Consider the following 20,091-nt stretch of genomic DNA (forward strand, 5'->3'; position numbering starts at 1 on the left):
CTCCATGTTTTGAAGTGTTTCAACATTAAAAGATCATCATAATTTCTGCTCATCGACCTAAAGTGTAAAACACACAGCAGCACAATATACCTGTTTCATACATTCCACAAGTACAAGAAATAAGACTGTAGATTTATCTGTAGCAGGGTGCATGTGTGGTTCATCAATGTGAGCACAAAGGTTAACTCAAAAATCCTTTAAAGCAGTTTATTTTAACGCAGGAAAGAAGGCTCGAACTTTACATGTAACAGGATGAATTGTTTGACAAGAGAAACATTAAAGTCACTTTTTGCATTGGCACTAAAGCCTGAACGTTTACGTCATAAACACTCTATTCATGTTATGGACTGTGTTTTTCAGTGCATTTTGTCAGTTTTTTTTCATACAGATTTCTTTATTGATCTGCAAGAAAGCAAAAAAAACGATGCAGGATTATTCAACAGCTGTGGAAGATCTATGAGAATCTATTAAGTAAGGTTCTGCTGTCACTGCTGCTGGTATAAATCTGATTTCATTGCTGCACGATTACCAAGAGCCGTCCCGGGTTTACGTCAGAATGAATCATCTCATCAGCTGCAGGAACTGATGTTCCTGTGAATGAAGAGATTACATTAATGCGTTTGAGATGACAGTCTCAGTCCAAACTGGTAAAGTAGTGATTTACACAGTGAAACCACAGTAAAATCACAGTATCACAGTATCAATATTCGCGTCTGATGAACGCAGACAGAGCATTGCACCGGTTTAAAGACCAACCTGTCTCTTTCTTGTGGTGGAGCACCTGTGCATACAGCAGAGAGTCATCTAAAACAAAAGCCACATGTCAGCTTTTATTCGTTTCCTCTTATTTATAGTATCTTTATTCTCATTACTAGGATCCAACTGTCATGTTTAAAACAACCCTGTCACCTGGAAAATATCCTGCCATTTCATATTTTCAGGAAACCACACTTACAGACAATATCTAGAGTCTTTATTTTTTTGCTTTTAAAACAAATACAAAAGCAACTTTTGACTCACACTAGAAAAGAAATCAGTCTTACCAAGTATATTTGTCTCATTTCTAGTCAAAATATCTCATTACACTTGATATAAGACACAACTGCCTAACAATCTGGAATATCTTGTTAAATGAAAAAGTCTTGAAAACAAATTGTGTTGAGTCACATATCATATGAAACAAGCTTTTTTTTTTACATTTGAAGAGGTTTTTAAGCTAATTTCAAGATCACTTTTATCTCAAAAGTCCCAAAAATCACATCTTATTTCAAGAAATCTTGACAAGCCGATTTTCACTGGGAAAAGGATTTTTTGCTTATTTCAAGCAAAAACGTCTCGTATTTGTTGTTTTTTTTACTTATTTTTGGAGGGGCATTTTTTCCAGGGAATTATGTGATTAAGCACAGTTTAAGAGGTGATGATAAACATTTCATCAGTTTTAAAGTGTTTTCTTAAATCCCAGTTTTCCAAACAACTTTTCTTCTCACACAGAATCTCTAACCAAACAGGTGGAACCCCCCCCCCCATTCCCATTCAATTAAATTAGAATCAATGCTCCTTTTCACCAGCCTAACTTTCCAAATCTGTAATCTACTTCAACTCAACAAGCTCTGCCTGAAAAAGCTCCTTTTTCCATCTGGATATTGCTGTTGTTTTGGACCTTACCTGTAGATGATTCCATCTTCAATTCAGAGTAAACGGTGTTCTCCTCTGGCTTCTTATTCTTTCCTGTCACACAGATAGATTAATGCACTTTATCTGCCTTTAAAGCGCCTCAGCTGCTGTGTTTTTGATCAGCTACAACTTCACTACATAAAGCACTCACCCCTCTTAGTGATGGTTTTAAGCTCAACTGAAGAGTATGTAACATCCCCAGATTCATCTGGAAAATAATTGCAATTTTGACTCTCAGACTCAGACAATCATTTACAGGGGGGTCATAATGTGTCAGATTAACCAGTGGCAGCGAGAAAATGTATTGATTTGGTGGAAGACGGCTCTAAATGATGGAGAAACCTGTATCATGTATCATGTTTCAGCCACTTATACAGAGGATGAGCCACTTTTATTTACCTGTGAACATTTAGGGAGTTTTAAAGATCTAATAAGAAATGTTTTTACCAGTAATTTTGTTTTATCTTCCAACAAAAATGTGGAAAATGTAAACTACTAGTTTTAATAACTTGTCTGATTTAACTTTTTTTATTTTATTTTTTTTGCCAACAACTCAACTGTTATGATGCTGAATTTTGCACGCTGCACGACTCCGTTTGCAGTGTGGATCCATTTCTGGGGTCATTCCAGAGCATCTCTGGGCCCAGTATACCCATCTATCCATTTTTTATACCCGCTTAATTCCATCCCAGCGGTCATTGGCCGAGTCACGCTCACTCATAGGGTCAGTTTAGGGACACCAATGCATGTTTTTGGACGTGGGAAGCCGGAGTACCCGGAGAGAACCCACGCACCCACGAGGAGAACATGCAAACTCCACGCAGAAAGGCTCCAGCTGGGACTTGAACCTGGAACCCTCCTTGCTGTGAGGCAACAGTGCTAACCACCACACCCTGTGCAGCCCGGCCCAATTTCTATTAGTTGAAATACTTAATAAAAATAACTTCAACAACATTAATACATAAATGTACAAAACCCCCGAAGGGTCCATTCAGTTTACCTGTGATTGTAGAAACTGCATCATTTTCAACATTTTCCAGGTCTCTGACCGACTCATAGACACAAGCATCACCTGCGACATATGACAAATCATTTTATGAACATCTATTAGATTCAATAATCTTCCAATTCAACAAACTAGAGATAGAAATGTAGGCTCAGAATGAACATTAATATGTCAGAAAGAGAGTTGGGGTTCATGCTAACCGTGGACAGGAGATGGGTGTTTGTTATGCTCTGCAGCAGAGCTCTGATTGGTGCTGGGAGACCTTTTGGGCCCAAAAAATGTCGTAAACACAGAAGATTTAAGAATGATGTCATGTTTGTATGCTGTAGATAATAGAGTTGTACCAACCTGATGAAGCATGAGTCTGTGAAAGATAAGGTGACGTGTTTTTAGTGCAGTAATCAGAATAAATCACTGTTAATTAGACTGTGATCAATCTGATATGATAAGATAAATGTCTCACCCTTTGGCTGTTTGTAGAGACACAACAGTAGCAGGAAAATATTCAGTAAAACTCCACAAACCAGCCCAACGACCAGCAGAACAAGAAATGAAGAGCTTTCAGGCCTGAATGCTGATTAAATAAGTAACAGGTTTTGATTAAATGTGTGTATCCACTGTAGCAGCACTAATTAAAGTTACTAATACAGCAGTGCAAAAAGGAAAATACTATATTTTCTTTCCTCTGGTGCTTATCAAGTCCTAAAATGGATAGATACAACCTTAGATAATCAGCAGGACACAGTATTGAACAATCAATTATTCTCCATGATTCCACCACCCAGCTTCAGCTGTCGGACAGACGGCCTCACATCTGACTCCAGAACACTTTTGGTATCCAGAGGAGTTCATGGTGGACTCAATGGCTGCAAGGTGCCCAGGTCCTGTGGCTGCAGAACCAGCCCAGATCATCAGCCCTCCACCACCGTGCTTGACAGCTGGTGTGAGGTGTTTGTGCTGATATGCTGTCTTTGCTTTCCTCCAAACGTGCTGCTGTGCATTATGAGCAAACATCTCCACTTTGGTCTGGTCTGTCCAAAGGACATTGTTCCAGAAGTCTTGTGGTTTGTTCAGATGCAGCTTTGCAAACCTAAGCTGTACTGCCATGTTCTTTTTAGAGAGAAGAGGCTTTCTCCTGCAGCCCTTCCACACAAGCCATACTTGTTCAGTCTGTTTCTAACTGTGCTGTCATGACCTTTAACCTTTAACATGCTAACTGAGGGCTGTAGAGTCTGAGATGTAGCTCTTGGGTTTCTGGCCTTGGGGTGACCTTTAACCTTTAACATGCTGTTGAGGCCCGCAGAGTCTGAGATGTAGCTCTTGGGTTTCTGACCTTGGGGTGACCTTTAACCTTTAACATGCTAACTGAAGCCTGCAGAGTCTGAGATGTGGCTGTTGGGTTTTTGACCTTGGGGTGACCTTTAACCTTTAACAGCTAGCTGAGGCCTGCAGAGTCAAAGATGTGGCTCTTGGGTTTTTGACCTTGGGGTGACCTTTAACCTTTAACATGCTAGCTGAGGCCTGCAGAGTCTGAGATGTGGCTTTTTGGGTTTTTGACCTTGGGGTGACCTTTAACCTTTAACATGCTAGCTGAGACCTGCAGAGTCTGAGATGTGGCTCTTGGGTTTTTGACCTTGGGGTGACCTTTAACCTTTAACATGCTAGCTGAGGCTTGCAGAGTCTGAGATGTAGCTTTTTGGGTTTCTGACCTTGGGGTGACCTTGCTGGGACGTCCACTCCTGGGAAGATTGACAGCTGTCCTGAATGTTTTCCACTTGTGAATAATCTTTCTCTCTGTAGAACGATGGACTCCAGATAATTTGGAAACGGCCTTATAACCCTTCCCAGATTGATAGGCAGCAACAGCTGCTTCTCTAAGATCGGTGCTGATGTCTTTCCTCCTTGGCATCGTGTTGACAAACAACTGAATGCTACAGAGCAGCAGAACCTCTGCTTTACAGAGGTGCTCACACCTGCTAATGATCAGCCAAAGCAGTATATTATGAGATTATGAGCACATGGCTGCTACATAGACTCTGTATTCCTGATGAAGCAGTCAGGGTTAACTTTGTTTTTCACACACTGCTTCGGTTTAGTTTCAGCTGAATAAATGACGAAACGCTGCAATAAGTCATGATTGGTGGTTCATCTGAGGTTGTATTTCCCTCATTTTAAGACCTGTTAAGAACCAGATGATTTCTTTATTATGTCCTGATACATAAAACCTCTGAATTTAAAGGGGGTCGGCTTCCTTTTCACAAGACTGCGATACCAATAACAACTTGTTTTACTCACAGTTTACTGCCATCCAAGTCTGCAGAGACTCTTTTCCTGAGTACTGACACCGATAGAAGCCTTCGTCTGACTCTGAAACCGGAGCGATAATCATCTCCTCTCTGGTATCGTTTTGCACGAGTTTCTCATTTTTGTAGAAAAACACATCGGAAAGAAGATTTTTTTTCCTCAACTTGCAGCCAATAGTAACAGAGTCTCCCTCTCTGACAGGACGGGCGGGCGTCACCAGGATTACATCATCGGCTGTCAAACACATGTCGACATAGGTTTTAACCAATGTTTTCAGTCCCCAGGTTTGTAAAACGAGTGATAAGGAAGCATGACTTGTTCTGCCCACTGACACACTAACTTCTGTAAACATCACCCACAAATAGGGATGCACCGATCCGATATTTGGATCGGAGATGAAAAAAGCGATTCTGTTCACATTTTAGCAAACCACAAACATTTAAAAGGTAATTTAATTAAAGCAGAAAATGAGTTCATACATTAATAAATTAAATATTAATTTGGAAAAGTGCTTTGCCAAAGTAGATTGCTACAAAATACAATTTAATTTTGTTTAATATCTACGGATCTGGATTCTCTGATGATGATTTTCTCTTCTTCAAAAACCCCAAACAGCAAATTATCGTGGGGAAAAAACGTGATAGACTCACACTGGGCAGTGATGTTGACTGCGTTGCTGAATGCTGATCCAGACTCGCACCAATATACTGCATGAGTGTGCCATAAGCTTTGTACAATACACGTTGATCCGTTCGTTTCCCCCCAGCCAGAGCAGCGTGACAGGACGCCGCCGACAGGAAACCTCCTAACTGTCCACTCAGTGGAGTTTCCCTCACATGTCAGAGACACAGAGTCATCCGCGAAGTGCTGAACTCTGTCAGGGTGCACTGTGAGAGACGCCGCTGGACGAGAATCTGAAAAAGTCAGTAAAATGTATTTATGTGAAAGAATATGTGTCAAAAAGTGGTTGACAAAGAAAAAAAAAAGAGAGATTTTTAATCTATATAAAACGTTTTTATATTAGGGCTGGGCGAGTTAACTCGTTATTATTGCGTTAACATGTTAATTATTTAACGCCGACAAATATATTATCGCGCATTAACGCAGGTTTTATTATTTATTTTTATTATTGTAAAAGTCTGTTGCTCACAGGCTTTTATTTTGTAAAAGTCTGTTGCTGTCTGCTGTGGAACCGGAAAAGAAAGTAATCGGCGGATCCACCAAACATGGAGAAGGGTACGGAACTTTTACTCGGCCATTTTCATTTGAAAGTTCTTCCAGACGGCGGAGTCGACAGAACCAAAGTCATCTGTAAACGCTGCCAAGTTGAATTGTCTTCTCAGCGTAGTAGTTCCAGTCTAAAATATCACTTAAAGGCAAAACACACAACTGATAGCAGCAAGTCATTCAAGGAAACAGACAGTGGAGCGAGGCTTCTACAGAAAAACTACAGAAAGATGCTGATGTTAAAAGTGTGTTTGCACAACAAATGTTATGGCACTTTCATTCATATGGCAGCACATTTAAAATAAAACTAAATGCTAAAAGCTAGATACGACTTTTGAATTCGTTTTTTGATTTTGCATACAAATGCGATTAATCGTGATTAATCAGGGAAATCATGTGATTAATTACATTAAAAATTTTAATTGTTGCCCAGCCCTAATTTTATATAGATTAAATGAATGGGATGATAGAAATAAAAAGGTTATCGAAGAACATAAATGAGCCTTGAACCCTGGATCAGAGGACCTCAGCGTCCGATTGCTATCGGGCTTCAGTGAGTCCAACAACTGAAAAGGAACTTTACCATGTGAAGCTCTGCGAGTTAGAAACAAGGATTTTAAACTTGATTCTGAACTTGAGGGGGGCTGCAACAGTATGTTTCTATTTTTCTGAGACCTTAAATATGCAAAGTGAAACAGATTTTCAAACACCAGCAAAAAGAATCTGAGTTAATGAAGAGGAAAAGCAGAAAAACTAAAGTACAGAAACTGACCTCCAGACCAGACAAATTTGGGTTCACTATGATAAGTGTAATATACTCGGTCCACTCGGCCAGCTCTACACACATATCCTGCTGTGTGTGTCTGTCCAAGAATAATGGTGGAAGCATCGGCACTGCAGTTGGTGTCAGGCAGCAGCTCATAGCTGTAAGAGCTTTCAGACGGATCAGGAACAGCTTTATACCAGTAGAACCTCCATCCTGCAGACGGATGTTCAACCTGACAGCTCAGAGTTACTGAGGCTCCAGGACTCAGCCATGATGGAGACACAGTGAGGACAGGCCGGGGTTTATCTGATGGAGAGATTTTAATCAGCAGAAATAATCTGTTAATTCTTCATATAATGTACAATGCAAATGTAAACTTTCTGTATAAGCTGTGTGTTATTGTATTGTTTCTTCTTAAAGGGATAGTTCGCCTCTTTTGACATGAAGCTGGATAACATCCCATATCAGCAACATCATTTATGAACATCTTCTTACCCCCTGCTGCGTCCTGTGAGCAGAGTTCCAGCCTCGTTTTGGCGTTGATGAAAGTAGTCCGGCTAGTTGGCTGGGGTTTAAAAAATAAAGCGTTTTGCTTCTCAAAACAATATGAGTTCAAAAGAGTAATACATTTGCATCACAAAATCGTTCTCCAGGAAAAAGTCAGACCTCACAATCGCTTGGCCCTATTTTCTCTTCCTTCATATCACTGCCTGCTGCTGCCTGCCGCCAATTTTGAGAAGCAAAACGCTTTATTTTTTAAACCCCAGCCAACTAGCCGGACTACCTTCATCAACGCCAAAACGAGGCTGGAACTCGGCTCACAGGACGCAGCAGGGGGTAAGAAGATGTTCATAAATGATGTTGCTGATATGGGATGTCATACAGCGTCATGTCAAAAGAGGCGAACTATCCCTTTCACAAGATTCTGGATTGACTGAATTCAGCACTGTTGGCATTTCTAGTTTACTTGTTGTTGAATTTAGAATAAAGATGATTCTGTAGTTTTATAGGTACTAAAAAAAGTTTGAACAGAATGTTTTAATTACTTCATTCACCGTCACACAAAACTATATATCTTGGTGTATCATCAAAGACAGCACTCACCCCGCCTACCACCTGTTTCCCCGTCTAATCACACTGTCCCTTTTTTTTTCCAGAAAATGATGTAAGTGTATCGAATCGTTGGCTGAATATCGTATCGTGAGATTAGTGTATCGGTACGGCCCTACTGCCCACATGCACATGCTCTATTCTATCCATTCTATTCTATATGCAACAAAAACATCAAACTACAATTCTTTGTTAACTATGAAAGTGTCGCGACAGCAACCTTTCAGAGTGTTAGAAATTGATGCTCACTTCACTTCTCCTTTAATCTATTTCAGGATGAGAAAAATAACAGTGCACTGGAAAAAAATCTTACCAAGTATATTTGTCTCAATTCTAGTCAAAATATCTCATTACACTTAATATGACACAACCGCCTAACAAGTACTATTTCAGCCAGATATAGGGACTTGTTTGAAGACAATACATCTTGAATATCTTGTTAAATGAAAAAGTCTTGAAAACAAATTGTTTTGAGTCACATTTCATATGAAACAAGCTTTTTTTGACATTTGAAGAGGTTTTTAAGCTAATTTCAAAATGACTTATCTCAAAAGTCCTAAATATCACATTTTATTTAAAGAAATCTTGACAAGCCGATTTTCACTAGTTCCATTGGCAGATTTATTTTGCTTATTTCAAGCAAAAACGTCTTTTATTTGCTGTTTTTCTTAACTTATTTTTGGAGGGGCATTTTTTTCCAGTGTATGAACAGTTTGAGAGTGAAGATATACATTTAAATTAAATAGTCGCTGACAGGATCTTACTGTTTCACCAAGTCACAAAACACATCCAGACCTAACTGGCAGTGGTATAAACACACTGTAAGACACAGAAAATGAGTCTTTGAGCCGTTAGTTTCAGTGGCAGGAGAGCAGCTCCTGTGACTTTAAGCTCTTTGTCTTAATTGCACATGCTCAGGATTTTTGTTGTGCACCCTAACCTTAGCATACAAGCCTATGCACTCATTACAGCCGAAGGAACATCATCAACATTTCTGCATCTAGTTCGGTAGCTAAAGACATTCATCGTACATTCTGGCTGCCTTCAGTCCAAATTGTCTCTCAGCTTTCAGCAGTCAGATGCAACTCATGTGAACAAAGATTTCACGTTTATTGTAGACAATCCAACCCACCCTAAAGGTTATGATTTTACACAATTAGAAATTAGAGAAGTCAAAGAAAACACATGACAAACACGACTTACGTGATACTGACAGTGAGATGGCTTGACTCATCTTTGTTGAAGAATACCGGTCATCTCTACGTCTGCACTGACACGTGTAGTCTCCACTGCTGGTGTCAGAAGCTTTAAAGGTCCAGTTTTTATTGTGTGTCACTTGTACAGTCAGGGATCTTATCCATGTATACACCCACTCAGTGGCTCCAGCTCCCTGGACCTCACATGTCAGAGTGATCGTGTCGCCGCTGAACAAATGGGGCCAGCTGGGTTGTTGTGTTGCAACAACTTGGTTGGACACTGAGAAACAAGAAAATCAACAGAGAAATGTTGATATTGTAGGTTTCATGTTGAACTGAAAGTGTTGATATTTTGGACAAAAATCCCTGAACTCACAGGTTATCCATATTGTGACATCGTCACTTATATAAGTGTAGAAGGCTGGTGCTCCTCTGAGTCCTGTGCATCTGTAGACGCCTCCTTTTGAGACCCAAATAACGTTGTTTTGTTCATTATTTATCCTGACTTCAGAGGTGTCAGAGGTTCGTCTGAACCACTCGTACTTCCAGCCACCAGAGCTCTCCACAGAGCAGCTGAGCGTCACGCTGCCTCCAACTGATGTGGTTGTTGTTCCTGCTGTCAGCTTGGCTCGAGGTCTATATTCTATTACCGTAAACCAAAACATACAAATATGTTTTCTAAAATACTGAAGAAATAGATCAATCAAAAGTACGAGTAATGTTTCTTTGTCAGGTTTCGTTTGCATACATCTTCATGAAAATATGATGGATATTTACCATTTTCATTACAAGGCATCTTTATTTATATAGCGCATTTCATACCACAGGCAACTCAATGTGCTTTACATAAAGACAAGGCATTTAAAAGAACAGCATAAAGCAGCATAAAACAAGCAATTTAAAAATAAAAAAAAATAGAATAAAAATTAAAACACAGTTAAAAGCAATCAAAGAAGAGGGGAAAAATAAAGATATAAACTCAACCATACGCACACCGAAACAAACCAGCGTGAAGCAGCCGGGGGGGGGTTCCCAATGCGGGGAGTGTGCTTCGGCTGTGTTTTCCGCACTGGAAACTAGTTCCCAAACCCACATGAGCAAAACAAGCCTTCCGTGTTGATTTACACAGTCATTTGAACTCAATGTGAAAGTACACCACTCACACAGTAATTAAAAGGTAAATCAAGTAAATTAATTCACGTTGGGCAAAATATTTCGATTGGCGATGCTGGCGACGCTGGCGACGCTAGCATGTATGTATTACGCGCAACCAAGCAGTGGTCAGTGCAGTGAGATTCGGACAATGCCTGGGTCGCCAGGAAAACGCTCCCACACACTTATTTATGTCTCGGGAATGCGGGGATACACTTAATTTGGCCTGGGGGTGGCGTATCCCTTTAAGTGGCAGCTGCAGCAGCAACATTTACGGAAAGGTTCTGGCTTGATTAAATTCATTCTGGACTCTCTATCCGACCACATGAAGACCTCGGGACACTTCGGTTTGGCTTTAGGGACCCTCTACTCACTACCACGTAAGTGTTATGTTGTTTGGAGCTGTAGAAGAGGTATAAAAATAGCGTTTTGTAGCGGCGATATGATATGCCCCTCTCACTTCCAGGCTAACGACTTTTGGCTAAAAACGGTCAAATCGAAATTCTCAAAACACATCCGAATGACATGATTTTGATGTCAACTCGACGTATGTACTCCCAACATCCCGTAAATTGATCTAAACTGCATTTTACTCCGGATTATCCCTTTAAGGTTAATGTAACATGAAGTGGGGTGGGCATAAGAACGCAGTTTAAAAACATTGCTGGTGATAAAGAAACTTAGTCCTGTTTCTAAAGCAAAGAGCACTTACCTGATACACTTATAGAGACAGTCTGACTGCATTTAGGAGAATCTGAGCCCCTCCTGAGACCACAGCACTGGAATCCACCACTGTAACTTGTATGCTGTAACATTAAGGTGTAATGTTTATTTGGGTGGAAGTGAGTGAAGTCTCGACCATCTTTAAGGATTTTGTAAACCCAATCAGTGTATTCTCCTTCTTTGATGTCACATGTGAAGGTGACAGACTCTCCGAGGAAAAACGTCATCCAGTTGGGCTGAATAGTCAGCACGGCATCTGAATCACAACACAGGCAATGTGTAACACTGAGGCAGTCTCTGGGTAGATACATGCAAGGAAAACGTGCAATATATTGACAAAAAAGGGGAAGGGAATCCGTGCCAAACAATAAAGAAGCAAGTTTGGGCTGTTTTTTTTAAAACTAATAAAACAGTAAAAAACAAAGAAATGTCACCTTGAGCGCGTCCATTGCAGAGGAGTGTGCACAGCACTGCAATAAAGGCAGAAACTGCAGGAATTTAACATTATACACCTCTGAAAAACATCTAATGTAAAGCACTATAAGTACGATTTTTAATGACAACATGAGCGAACACCAAGCAGCTACCAAATGTGTACAGAGCAGCCATGGCGATAAAAGCCTGTTTGTTTCCTCTATTCGACCTCTACGACACGTTTACAAATGATTGCACGAGTTTGACACTTTTTGCCTAATAATCTGTATATCTTTGTAATACAAATGGAAAAAGTTCTCATGACATATACTCACAGAAAAACTTCAGCTCTGAGAGCAAAGCGCGTCCCATCCTCAGATCCGACACTTTCCTTGTTTCTCGTGCTTAAAGACAAAAGAGTGAGACCGCAGCATCAGAGAAACCTCAAACTGTGGGGAACCCAAAGTGTCCTGTGAATAATGAAATCTGGCTTTTTTTCCACCCAACTTCTCCATCCGTCTTTGCTTCCTTCCTGTAACGCAAACTGAACATAACCAAATAGGGTTTGACCACAGCCCGCGTTGCCATGGTTACACTTCCTCTGATGGCAACACAGAAACATATGATCAGATTCTCTTCTTCTTTTCCGAGAACTCGATAGCTTCTCAGATTGAGTGACCACTTCATAAAAGACGTGAGACGACAGTAACGGCTCGGACAAACATCCAACATGAAAACATTTAGAAAAAAATGAGGAAACTACAGAGAAGCTCCAACTACTGATCACAGTGGAGTCATTTTCGACAACGACGATTCATAGACTCAGACTTTGGAGGTTTTAGGCTTCAGAATCCTTCAAACAGACTCTCTGTGTGACTGTTGCTCATCCGTGACATGAGGCCCTTTGTTTCACAACAGCTTTATCCCTAAGAATGCAAAATGTGGGTTCATCTGTGGGTCAAAATGCAGCCGCAGATGTACTAACGTGTACGAGAGTTTCAGAATGCTAAAGTGTTTCCATTTGAACTCTTTAAATGTCATTTATCTATATGAGAGTCATTCAAATTTGACTGCAAATAACACGAGAGTTGCAGCGTTGCTAAATACATTTCAAGTATCAAAGTATCAACACTGGAAAAAATGCCCTTCCAAAAATAAGTAAAAAAAACAACAAATACAAGACGTTTTTGCTTGAAATAAGCAAAAAAACAAACACTGAATTCTTCTTCCAGAGCTACGGTGTGTGAATCTTTTTGGCATTGGACTATGAGTCATCACTTATGAAAGAGTGAACTCTTTGGAGACATTGTGTCCAAATCACTGATCTAGAATATAAAACCAGCTTAGCAATGTGCTTCACAGAAGGCGGGTTCAATCTAAGACTTTACTTCCTGTAGAGCTCAGCACACTGGAAAAAATGCCCCTCCAAAAATAAGTACAAAAAAAACCAACAAATACGAGACTTTTTTGCTTGAAATAAGCTAAATAAATCTGCCAATGGGGAACTAGTGAAAATCGGCTTGTCAAGATTTCTTGAAATAAAATGTGATATTTAGGACTTTTGAGATAAAAGTGACCTTGAAATTAGCTTAAAAACCTCTTAAAATGTCAAAAAAAGCGTGTTTCATATGAAATGTGACTCAAAACAATTTGTTTTCAAGACTTTTTCATTTAACAAGATATTCCAGATGTATTGTATTAAAACAAGTCCCTATATCTGGCTGAAATAGTACTTGTTAGGCAGTTGTGTCTTATATTAAGTGTAATGAGATATTTTGACTAGAAATGAGACAAATATACTTGGTAAGACTTTGATTTTTTTCCAGTGAAAGAGCCGGTTCTCGGTTCCCGATTCCCGTCCCAACACCATTTCAGACGTTTTTTCTTTGTTTTCCAGACGTTTAAACAGTCCTCAGTCAGTGAGCCAGCTGGCTTTTTGTCATAAAAACGTCCATAACCTGAGTACAGTCACATGTCTGCCAGCATCACTCCCCCACAAACATGTCTGCACCAGCCCATCTCTGACAGATCATTTCATACACGGACCGTTTCAGACTTCTTTGTCTTGTTCGTTTAACTTTGGCTGAAGCTGCTGCTGTCACACACAGATTTTCACCTACTTTTTAAAAAAAAAAAACTTTATTAACAATTATATACATAACAAAACTGTTTATCCAGGGGAAGAAAAAAATATATATATAAAAGCATAAATGTACAAAGAAACGGATACAAACATCATGCATATAAATTGCATCACTGTAGAGAAAAACATATTATTTAAATTATTTAAAACTTTTTTAAAGCCTTTGGCATTTCTAAACCATTGATGTTGGTGCTGTATTGATATAGTTCTTTAAAAAAAAGTGTAAAATTTGGTTTGCTGTCAGTCCATTTCCTTTTGTGGATAGGAAATTTACCTAAAAATAAAACAAGTTGTACAAAAAAATTTAAATCCTTTTCCATTTGGTCATTTTCAAAGTAAAGAAAAATGTCCTTTTCGTGCAAATGTACTGAATGTCCAGTTTTCTTTTCAATAAAATTTTGTACATTCAACCTAAACATTTGACAATATAAACAGTGAAAAAACAAATGTGCAATAGATTCATCATACAAGCCACAGAAATCACAAGACTACTCAATATCAAGTTTAAATCTTTCTAATGTTTTTTTGCTGGATATATTTTGTGTATAATTTTGAACGATACTTCCTTGATCTTATTGTTTAGACAGAATTTATTACTGTTTCAACCACATTTTTTTCCATTCCACATCTCTATAAAGAGATTTCCAAAACAAATTAGCAGAAGGAATAGTTAAATTTACCAAAAGATTTCTATTTTTTTTATTTGTACATTTGTTAATTGTGATATCAACATTTCCCAGAAAGATATTGTTGATAGGAAGATTTTCACCTACTGCTCAAAACAGTGACGAGAAATGTTGCTTGAAGAGAAGCAGACTTCCTGTCAACACTGTAATCATGCAATCAAATGCTGTCTTATGGTCCGATACCTCTTCAAGCTGCCAACTGTCACTAATAACTGCATCATGCCCACCGCTAGCAATTTTGCACAGCCGCTGTTATCCATCAGTCAGAGAAATAACGAGTTCTTCAGCTTATATCACGAAGCCCAGCTTCAGTATTGTGAAATATTCCATTACTCAGAAGCTTTTACGTGCCTGCACATTATGGTGAAATTCTGTTGTGTTTTTTTGGTGGTTTTTTCTGGTCATCGCCTCACGCAGAAACAGTCTTTAGAAGCAGAAGTGAGTGTGAGCCCATACATCCTGTCCACTCTCCAGTTTATTTAAGATCACAAGTTGCTCAACATGAATGGGTTTTCTCATTAAGAAATCGAAATGATTATCTTTCAGTTCATCTTCTTTTTTAGCACAAAGTAACAACAGCTGCGAATCCAATCCTACTACAAACTAATCACACATTGAGCTTTTTTTTAATGCACACATTTATAAACGGATCTTAAAATAGATGCATCACACTTCAAAACATTTTATTTGGACAGCAGGAAACAGCTGCAAAATGCTGAATAAGCTGAAATGTGATCAGAATCGTTCCTATTTTTATTTATGGTGAAAGTGTGTTATGTGAGTTTCTTGTTGAATAAATGCTGTAACACATTTAACTGAACTAAGCAAATAAGCAACAGCACATTGATCATCCTCAAAGCTTTTTTTTTATTACAATATAAAGTACAAAATATATATAAAAAGCAAATAATTACACTGCGAACGAAAATCTTTGGGGCAATAAAATGCTTCCAAAGAAAAATATGAATAAATACAGAATATAAATGATGTGTCATATAATTCATTTGGTATCTATGTAGAATAAATGCTGTGACACATTTAACTGAACTAAGCAAATAAGCAACAGCACATTGATCATCCTTAAAGCTTTTTTTATTGTTACATTTTAACAATATGAACTACAAAATATATATAAAAAGTAAATACTTACACAGCTTAAGAAAATCTGTGGAGGCACTAAAATGCTTCCAAAGAAAAATATGAATAAATACAGAATATAAATACTGTGTCATATAATCCATTTGGTAATCTATGTAGAATAAATGCTGTGATACGTTTTATTAATGGATACTGATAGTTAACCAATAAAACTCCTTAAAGCTGCAACACTTTGAAAACCCACAGTGCGTTTTTAATTATTATTTAAGAAAATAAAATGGTTGAAAAGACCAGAAATATAAAAAAAGCAATATGAATAAATACAGAGTGTAGATATTAGAGAGATTCATTAAAAAAAGATGCTGCCATAACTGTTCACATCTTACAGGAGCTCACTCAGTTAACACGGCAACAGATGCCGACTTTATAGCTACACTTATAACAAATACGGATAAATTATTAAGGACTGGCTCGATAAAGGTAAATAGGAAGCATCATCTCTGTGCTAAAATATGAAATATGCATGACCTTTTACATAAAAACACACAATAAGAACTACTGAGCACGACTGAGACTTGGATAACGAGCAGTTGGATAACGATAGTATATTTAACTACTTCTCTTTGGTTTTGCTTCTACATATTTCTTCCCACATACACACACACATAAAAGCTGTTATAATGGGTTACATATGGGGAGCAGGTCGTTTAGGCCACGGGGAGCAGTCGTTTATGAATGAATAACTGCAAAATAAACATGGCCAATATTTAGTGAACATGTGTTCATATATAGTCTAGCCATCCAAGCCATCGAAACCACTCTCACCTGACCAGAGGTAGGTGTTGGTATGCCGGGCGATTAGTGCTGGCGTAGACCAATTAAATGTCCCAGTTGTGAACGAGGTCGAGGGTATGGAATGTTAACCCATCAAAGCCACTTGCAGCTCTGTATGCAGAGCGATTACTATCCGCGCAGATCAATGACACACATGCCAACCAGCCATCTGTACATTTTCGCGCTCTCTCTAAAAATAGATAAACCAGGGAAGCAATTGTACACGCCCCAGCTACTGCGGAAATTACGTGATCAGGATTCCAAAAATATTCTCACAAACCACAAATCAAACTGGCTTCTGAATAACAAATTATTAGGTATTAATAATTATTGTCCAACGAATGTGGTGTTTCAGATCAGTCCCCCTTTCGATGACAATGCATGCTTATCTTATAAATCACTATTTTAATTCTCACAAACCGTGCGAATCTAACGGGCTTCTAAATAATTACAGCATTATTGTCCAATGAATGTGGCAATGCGGATGATTATTTCCACAATTTTATGAATTTATAAATCACCATTTATTAAATAAAAAAAACGTTTCCACACTAAAGTTGGTTATTAAATAATTTACCATAGATATATAGGCTACCCAGACAGACCAGTAGAGCTGACTTATATCTTATAATAACGAATGTACAGTAATAAAGATTTCAGCTGCTCAGGTAGCCTGGCCTAAACGACTGCGGCCTAAACACCAATGGCCTAAACGACCTGTATCCTATATATGCATAATAAGTTTCAGCCCTTGTTGTAATATGTTGTAGAATAACTCGGTGCAGCGTCCACCTACACGGCAGCATTGTTATCCGGCGTTGCTCCTACTCTGACTTCAGAATAAACGGCTGCATCGGTTGCTGCAGGACTGAGTTTTCCTGTGAACGGAGATCATTTGTGTCACACCTTTTCATGTTAACATTAAAAATAACCAAGCTGTACCCATTCTTAAAGAATTTCATCCTGTTGTATCATTTTTAACTCAAATGTTAGCGCTTACATAGAACATGTCATTGAAAGAGGATTCAGGGGCAATTATAATATTATTCAACCAATCACATGCTGCACATGATCCAAATGGAAATGGGAAACAGGGACTGTAGATAAATGCTGACTTTAAATACCTTTATTTTTCTTCTTGGCTTTTCCTACGTTCTGGTGAGAGATCTCTGAATACAACAGAGTGGGATCTAAAAGCAGAGGCCAGGTTTCAGGTTAAACTTGTTCAGCAGGCACATGATTATATGAAGCTGTTGGATAGACGGACTCACACACACTTTCCACATCGTTTCATAATCTGAAACGTGTGAAAATATAACGTGCAAAAAGAAAAACACACAAATGTTTCATAGAAAATCTGATAAATGGAAAATCTCCCACAGTAACACAGTTTCCACCTGTGGTATATATATATATATATATATATGTATGTATATGTATATATATAGAATATAACCAAAGCAGCTGGTTAACTTTACTGCAGGTTGACCCATAACTACCTGCAGTGTAATGCAGGACATCACACACGCATTAATGAGCCATGTTTGTGTGCTGCAGCAACAATTAGTCACCAGATCAGAGCCCAACGGATCAGGCAGATTTGATCAGGCGGTTTGAGCGTCTGGAGCCGCTGCTGCTGCTGGGAGTAGTTCAACTTTTCTCAACTTTCTATCACAAGCAACACAAAGCAAAGCACCGGTGTAGGTACCAGATCGGCTCGGGGTCCGTCGTCTGCTGAACACGTCACACAATATGGCTGCACGCTTGAATGCGATTGGCTGTACGTCGGACAGTTGTGATTGGCTCGTTCTTTCTTTCATCTTATAACCTTATGTGTACCTTGAACATGTACAACCCGATTTACCTTTGTGTGTACTGCCACATGTTTCTGTACATTTTGTTAAAAATCTTTAAAAAAATTTAAAAAGTTGAGATTGGCTCAGACAAACTTCGTTGGGTTCGACTTTCACAACAGACAGATGGATAGATAGATGCCATTACTTTAAGCTAATTTTTCAATCTGCCTAAGGAGCTGCTGACCACTTTCTACTCAGCGATCATCCATTCTGTCATCTGCACCTCCATCACTGTCTGGTTTGGGTCAGCCACCAAACGAGACAGGGCCAAACTGCAACGGACAATTAGGGCTGCAGAGAGGATTATTGGAACTGACCAGGGCCAGGAAAAGGGCAGTAAAAATCTCTGCAGACCCCTCACATCCTGGTCACAAACTGTTCAATCTCCTGGCCTCTGGCAGACGATACAGGGAACTGCTTACCAAAACCAGACGACACAAAGACAGCTTCTTCCCCCAAGCAGTCACTCTGTTGAACACCCAGGAAGTGCATTCCCACCCATAGTGTCTATTTATTGCAAACTGCATTTATTATTCTCGTACACATCCCTATTTACCACTGTCAAGTTCCACTCAGTTGAACTCCGAAAGGACACACGGACAACTCTTGATTTCCAAATTTGAGCAACTTTTTATTGTCCAACTTTTTCTTTGTTGGTTGGTCCAGTTGATCTTCAGAATAATCATCAGGTTGTTAACCTTCGAACACAGAGAAACAAGTGTTAACAACTAAATTACACAGGTATTTTCAAACAAGGTTTCACAATAATCAATCAACTAAAAAAAAAAAAAAGGTAAGTATAATTGAATTAATTAAATAAATCAGCTCAGTAAGGTAAGTATTTTTACAGGCTTGTAGATCAGCTCTTTCTCAAACATTTTAAACTTTTAACATTCTAAATTCAAACTTTTAGCAAGAGTTTTTAATCAAACGTTTTTATTCTTTAACCTTGCATTTAACTGAATTCATTATTTTTTAACTTTAAACATTAAACCATAAGCTTTCTTTAAATCTTTTAACTTGTCAAACACAGTAAGCAAACACTGAAATGCAATTAATGCTCAAAACTGCAATAAGTTTGCAGTAGCTCAACTTTAACCCTAGCACTAACAAACAATTTAGGACAGGCAAGTAATCAAATTAAGAAGCTTCTAGGTACAAACTTAGCATTTCAAGGTAAATATTCTACCAGTCCTCAAAAGAACAAATATAATCACCGACCATTGGTGTGTTGGATCAACTTCTAGAGTAGATCTTGCAGAGAGTTTTGGCTGCTTGCTCCCTGCATGCAGCTTGTTCGATCCATGAAGCAAGTGAGCAGCTCCTTCCTTTCAGCTGCTTTCAATCAGCCAATTGGTGACCATTTTGCCCATGGCCTACTGGGAAATGTAGTTGCTCCGACTTTGACCATGCAGTTTCCCACCATGTAGGGCAGGGATTCATACTTGATTCTTGGTTTTGAGTTTTTAACTTCACAACCACCCATACTCAATGCCACTCTTACTGTTCTGCATTTCTAATTTTTATTATCTTATGTTATTGTTGAGTGTTGTACTTTGTGAGTGAAGTTACCGGAGTCAAATTCCTTGTTTGTTTAATCAAACCTGGCCAATAAAGCTGATTCTGATTCTGATTCCCTAGACTGTATGTATATAATCTATATATATATATGCAGTGTATGTATATACACACATATCCAACAGAACATTTTTTTAAAGTTTTATGTGCATTTATGTGCAGGAGTCCACACGTATATATTCAAAGAGGTTATTGCTGCTCAGCACACAAAACTGAAAATGAAGCTTCTCTTCAGAGTGAACCAAAGGCCAAAATGATTAAACAAAACAAACTAGATTTTAAAGGTTTGGGGCTAGTGCTGGTCAAGGTGCGGTACACACTATT

The 20,091-nt window shown here is 38.7% G+C and overlaps 1 protein-coding gene across 1 annotated transcript in view; it reads right to left on the bottom strand.

Moving 5' to 3' along the window:
- Positions 1–208: 208 nt before the first annotated feature.
- The window catches only part of LOC142369514 (uncharacterized), a 30,916-nt gene continuing 11,033 nt past the window's right edge, over positions 209–20,091 (bottom strand). The window contains exons 13-29 of the mRNA XM_075451857.1: positions 11,908–11,976; positions 11,593–11,646; positions 11,148–11,414; positions 9,660–9,926; positions 9,291–9,563; positions 6,984–7,283; positions 5,635–5,898; positions 4,976–5,218; positions 3,144–3,254; positions 3,029–3,044; positions 2,881–2,942; positions 2,675–2,746; positions 1,826–1,882; positions 1,666–1,728; positions 757–804; positions 530–591; positions 209–402 (exon numbers count right to left, since the gene is read on the bottom strand). Of these exons, the coding sequence (XP_075307972.1) occupies positions 370–402; positions 530–591; positions 757–804; positions 1,666–1,728; positions 1,826–1,882; positions 2,675–2,746; positions 2,881–2,942; positions 3,029–3,044; positions 3,144–3,254; positions 4,976–5,218; positions 5,635–5,898; positions 6,984–7,283; positions 9,291–9,563; positions 9,660–9,926; positions 11,148–11,414; positions 11,593–11,646; positions 11,908–11,976 (2,261 nt within the window). The 3' untranslated portion in view covers positions 209–369. The remainder of the gene's footprint in view (positions 403–529; positions 592–756; positions 805–1,665; positions 1,729–1,825; positions 1,883–2,674; positions 2,747–2,880; positions 2,943–3,028; positions 3,045–3,143; positions 3,255–4,975; positions 5,219–5,634; positions 5,899–6,983; positions 7,284–9,290; positions 9,564–9,659; positions 9,927–11,147; positions 11,415–11,592; positions 11,647–11,907; positions 11,977–20,091) is intronic.

The sequence above is a fragment of the Odontesthes bonariensis genome, chromosome 19 (assembly GCF_027942865.1).
Source record: "Odontesthes bonariensis isolate fOdoBon6 chromosome 19, fOdoBon6.hap1, whole genome shotgun sequence".
Taxonomy (NCBI): domain Eukaryota; kingdom Metazoa; phylum Chordata; class Actinopteri; order Atheriniformes; family Atherinopsidae; genus Odontesthes; species Odontesthes bonariensis.